At 38.2% G+C, this 5,189-nt stretch overlaps 1 protein-coding gene across 1 annotated transcript in view; it reads right to left on the bottom strand.

Moving 5' to 3' along the window:
• LOC102500101 (S-formylglutathione hydrolase-like) overlaps window positions 1-5,189 on the bottom strand; it is a 17,973-nt gene extending 12,784 nt beyond the window's left edge. Inside the window, exon 1 of the mRNA XM_006143591.1 lies at window positions 5,132-5,189. Coding sequence (XP_006143653.1) covers window positions 5,132-5,189 — 58 coding nt within the window. The remainder of the gene's footprint in view (window positions 1-5,131) is intronic.

Raw genomic sequence — 5,189 nt, 5'->3', positions numbered from 1 at the left:
TTTTTTTTTTTTTTTGGAGAGATTTTCGCTATAGGGTGCGTACACTCACCAGACAGGCAGAGAGAGACATAGAGACAGAAAGCGAGAAATCACTTCCCAGGGGGGATGATCACACTGCAATCCCTTCTCCTGCATTCTCCTCTCGGGATTTTGGGCATGCACACACACACGCGCCCAGTGTGAGTTTTAAGCCACTGGGTCTGGGACGTGAACCGCAGTCGACTACATGGGAGTCCAACGACATAGCCATTACGCTAACTGCTGGTTCCTGCTAGGAGCAGTTTCATAGTTTGACGTTTTAGATTTAGATCTTTGAATCACCTTGACTTGATTTTTGTCAAAGGTGAGAGGTAGGGGTTCAGATTCATCTTTCTGCAGGTGGAAATCCAGTTTTCCCAGCACTATTTGCTGAAGAGGTTTTCCTTTTCCCACTGTATTGACTGGTACTCCTTGTCAAAAGTCAGTAGACTGTACGTTTGGGAATTTATTTCTGGGGACTCTATTCTGTTCCATTGGTCCATATGTCTGTTTCTGTGCCAGTACTATTCTGTTTTGATTACCACAGCTTTGTAGTATATTTTTGCGTCAGGGAGTAAGATGCCACCCACTCCACTCATCTTGTGTAGAATTGTTTTGGCAATACGGGGTCTTTTGTGATTCCAGATGAACTTTATGATTGTCTTTTCTAGATCTGTGAAGAATGTGTCTGGTACTTTGATTGGCATTGCATTAAATATGTAGATAAATTTGGGTAGAATTTTATGTCCCCATCTAATATATACCAAGTGTCTGTACTCTATGACTGAAAATGATTGACAAAGGATGTACCAACACAAGAGATGGGTGTCAATGCCAGATGTGGGGTGTGTGGAGGAGTGGGACCTGGAGAAGGATATTTGGAGGAAGGACACAGATGCAGAGAATTGATGGGATGAGGAGGTGTGGTGTTATCTGTTGAAGATATTTTGATTAACTGGACTAGGGAGAAATGTTTACATATTCAAATGTTCACTTTGTAAGCTAAAAATGTGATTGAATGTATAAAAAATTAAAATAAATAAATAAATAAAAACAAGACTGTAAACTATTATGGATTGAATTGTATCCCCCCAAATTATTTGTTGAAATCCTAACTTCCACTTCCCCATAATATAACTTTATTTGGAAATAGGGTCATTGTAGAGGTAATTGGATGCGGTCATATGTAAATAGGGTAAGCCCCTAACCCAGTATGACTGATGTCCTTATAATAATATGGCCCCGTTGGCGGGGATTGGAGTGAAGCGTCTGCAAGCCAGGGAATACCAAAGATGGCAAACCACCCAAAGGTAGGGAGAGACAAGGAAGGAGTCCCCTCATGTTTTCAGAGGTAGCACAGCCCAACTGACATTCCAATTTTGTACTTCTAGCTTCTAGATAAATTTCTGCAATTTTGTCACCTGCTGTGTGGTACTTCATTATAACAACCCTAGGAAACTCATGTTAGCCATTGATTCATAGCTTAGACTTAGACACAGAATTTAGGTGCATCTTCCAATTTTTATACATGCACTTTAATAGTTATATGAGTATGTTTATATATATATATATTTTTTTTTTTGGAGAGATTTTTTTCACTGTAGGGCGCGTGCGCTCGCCAGACAGACAGAGAGAGACAGAGAGACAGAAAGTGAGAAATCACCCCCCAGGGGGGATGGTCACGCCGCAATCCCTTCTCCTCCATTCTCCTCTCGGGATCTTGGGCACGCACGCACACGCGCCCGGCGTGAGTTTTAAGCCACCGGGTCCGGAACACGAACCGCGGTCGACTACGTGGGAGTCCAGCGACATAGCCATTACGCTAACTGCTGGTTCCCAGTATGTTTATATATTTTTGTATTTATAATTTTTTATTTTATTATATACATCTGTGTAACTGTCATCCAGATGAATAGATAAAATTTCTTCAGGATCCTAGAAAGATCCCTTGGGCTGCTTCCTACTCAGTATTTTCTCTGATCCCCGGGAAATAACTGCTATTTGACTTCTGTCACTCACTAACATTGTGCTTATTTTTGAATTTTACATAAGTGGAATAATAAATATGTGCTCTTAGTATCTGGTTTCTTCTCAGCACAATGTATGTGCAATTCATCCACTTTGTTGTGTTACCTGCAATTGGTGGACTTTAGATTTAAGATATAGTTCTCCATACTGCTTTAGGCAGAAATTACCTACCTCTCGTTTTTACTCTGTAAATTGCTTTCATGATTTGATTTAATTTTGTGATATTATTTCTATGAATTGGAAGTGATTGGAGCTGTCAGCATAAAAGCATTATAATAACTCTAACTTAAAAAAATAATTGAGTACATGTGTGCTTGACATCTGCTGCTTGGTTGAAAAAAATTAGGTATTATAAACTAGAAGAGACATGCATGTAAACTGCATATAAGGAGTCTTCAAAAAGTTCATGAAACATTTGTATTATAAAAATTTATGCATGGATTTCAAAAGTGTTTTCACCAAAATAAATTCACACTTTAATTCCATGTTCCATGGACTTTTAAAAAATAAATATTTATTTAATTTTATTGATTATTATTATTTTTTAATTTTGTTAGAAACAGAAAAAGAGAGGAAAAGCAAGAAGGTAAGCTACCAGGTCTGGACTCAAACTGCAGTCAGCCTCATGAGAACTCAAGGCCCTAACCATCATGCCACCTGCCGGCCCCTCCATGGACTTTTGGGTCTCCTTGTACATGGCCGACAAGGCCCATTTAGAACTCCCACTTAATTCTAGAAAATTTAAAAAGAAAAACAGAAATATTTTGGTTTAAGAGCATAGTAATTTCCCCTTGATCCAGTAATTACAACTCTAGGAATTTATCTTAAGGAAATAACTAGATATACAAAAAGATTTAGTTGTAAGATTGTCACATCACATTCATTATTGTTTTTGGTGGGGTTGTGGGGGTGTAAAAAGAAGAGAGATACAGAAAAGTGGTGGTAGGATAATTGATTATATAAGTTAAGACACATTCAAAAAACGAAATCAATTTATTGTTCTCATCTGTCCTCAAATTTAGTGCAGTTCTTCCCAAGGTCAACAATGAAATATTGTGCCATGCTCAAAAATTACCCATGTGGGGCCAGCCAGTGCCATGGTGGTTAAGGGACTGGATCCCACATGATTGACTATGTATTTGAGCTCTGGATGCAGTGGCTTGAAAAACTCAATGGGTACATGTGCATGTGTGCCCAAAATCCTGAGAGGAGAATGGCTACCCCATTGTGGTTGTGCTTCCTCTTTTACTCTCTCTCTTTCTCTCTCTGTCTCTCTCTGACCAGCACTCTTACTCTACAGCAATTTGTAAAACAAACAAAAAAATTACCTATGTGTGTTAGAAGGATATTATCATAGATGATGGAGAAATGCTGCCTGTATATTGTTCATTGGTAAAGCTGTTACTAAATGATAAGTGCAGGATGGTCTCATTTTTATAATAGCATCATATAAATACAGAATGAAGACTAGAAGGGCTAAGTACCAACATGTGAATAGTGGTTATTCCAAGCGGTGTGGTTATGAGCGATGTAAACTTCTTTGTGCTTTGGCTTCACTATTTTTTTTTTTTTTTTTTTTTTTGCTTTTGAACGACTGAAATTATTTTTTAAAAAATAGGAAATAACCAACTGTTTTAAAGACCATGTTCACTTTGCGCTGGATGATTTGACCTGAAAGCACAGCAGCTTTGGGTCATTAAGTTATTTTATTGTACTATTCATCATTTTGAACATAGCCCATTTCTACATGATTTCATACAAACATAGCTTAACTCTTCTTCTTTATTAAATTTTTCTTAAGGTGTCCAGAAAAATCTTACTTTCTAATTATAAAAAACATGCACTATATGTTCAAGTCTATAAAAATGTACATCCTAGTGCACCAGATGTGCCTCATGAACAAATCTATTTTTATATTTTAACATGATGCAGAGAATTGGGTGGGAAAATCATATGCATAGTCTACCTATTACTCTGTTTGCAGTCTTCATCTCGGGACCAGGCATGAGCACACTTAGGTTTACTAGGAGCAGTGTGAATTGAGGGGGATAAGGAATTGGAAGAGGGTTGCGATGGTCAAATTTTTGTGCCACCCCAAAATTCATAAGTCTGTACCTAATCCTGAATGTGGTAGTATTAAGAGGTGGGTCTTTTTGGGAGACATGTAGTCATACAGGTAGGGACCTTATGAATGAGATTAATTCCCTTATTAGAGTCCTGAGAAAGCTTGCTTGCTCTTTCTGCCATGTGAGGATACATCAAGGTGCTATCTATGAAGAAAGAGCCCTCACCAGCCAGCCCCTCAATTTTGGACTTCCTAGTTCTCAGAACTGTGAGCAATACATTTCTGTTGTTTATAAATTATCCAGGATAAGTTACTCTGTTATAGAATCCAGAATGGACTAACACAAGGAAGCTTCTAGGCAATTCAGCTTTGCATGATTCCCAGTTGGACCTGAAACCATCATTTCAGGTTAAGGATTGAATGTGAAAAACTGAGATCATTGGGTCCTTGTCAAATCACAGGGATCTGGGGGTGGAAGACTTGGGTGTGAGGAATGAATGACAATAACTTCTAATTTGAAATCTGGGACTATGTATTTTCACTTTGTTGTCTCTAGTGTTTCGTTTTTGTGTGCATCTAAGAAATATTTTGTATTCACTCTTGCCTCTTAGAGATGAGAGCAGATGTCTGGTTTGGTAAGACTTTCTTTCAACATCTGGTGTTCACTATGGTTCTGTGAAATTTATTAGTTTTGTTCTCATCTGCCCTCAAATTCAGTACATTTCCACTTAAGTTCAACCATTTTATGGAAATTTGCAACAGAATAAAAAATACTTTTTCCTTAATATTCCTCTTATGTCCATCATATTCATCTCTTAACTTTTCTCTTTTTCTGTTTCTCTCTTACATGCACTCCTATCAACGTACCTTCTTCATCTCAGTGCGTAAACTGAATCTCATTAATTTCCCTCAGAGGCAGAAGCAGGACCTACATATTGAGTGTCCACTGAAACATGGGCACAGGGGTATATTACAATGAGATGCCAGAAGACAAATATGCGTGCATTTGGACATGCTTACACTCCGCAGATTTCTCAAGAACCACGATGCGGTCACCATCTTGGCTGTATGTGACCAT

Source organism: Tupaia chinensis, unplaced genomic scaffold (genome assembly GCF_000334495.1).
Source record: "Tupaia chinensis unplaced genomic scaffold, TupChi_1.0 Scaffold000100_1, whole genome shotgun sequence".
Classification (NCBI taxonomy): Eukaryota; Metazoa; Chordata; class Mammalia; order Scandentia; family Tupaiidae; genus Tupaia; species Tupaia belangeri.
Note: the sequence above shows the minus strand (reverse complement) of the source record. Positions and strands in the feature narration are given on the sequence as shown.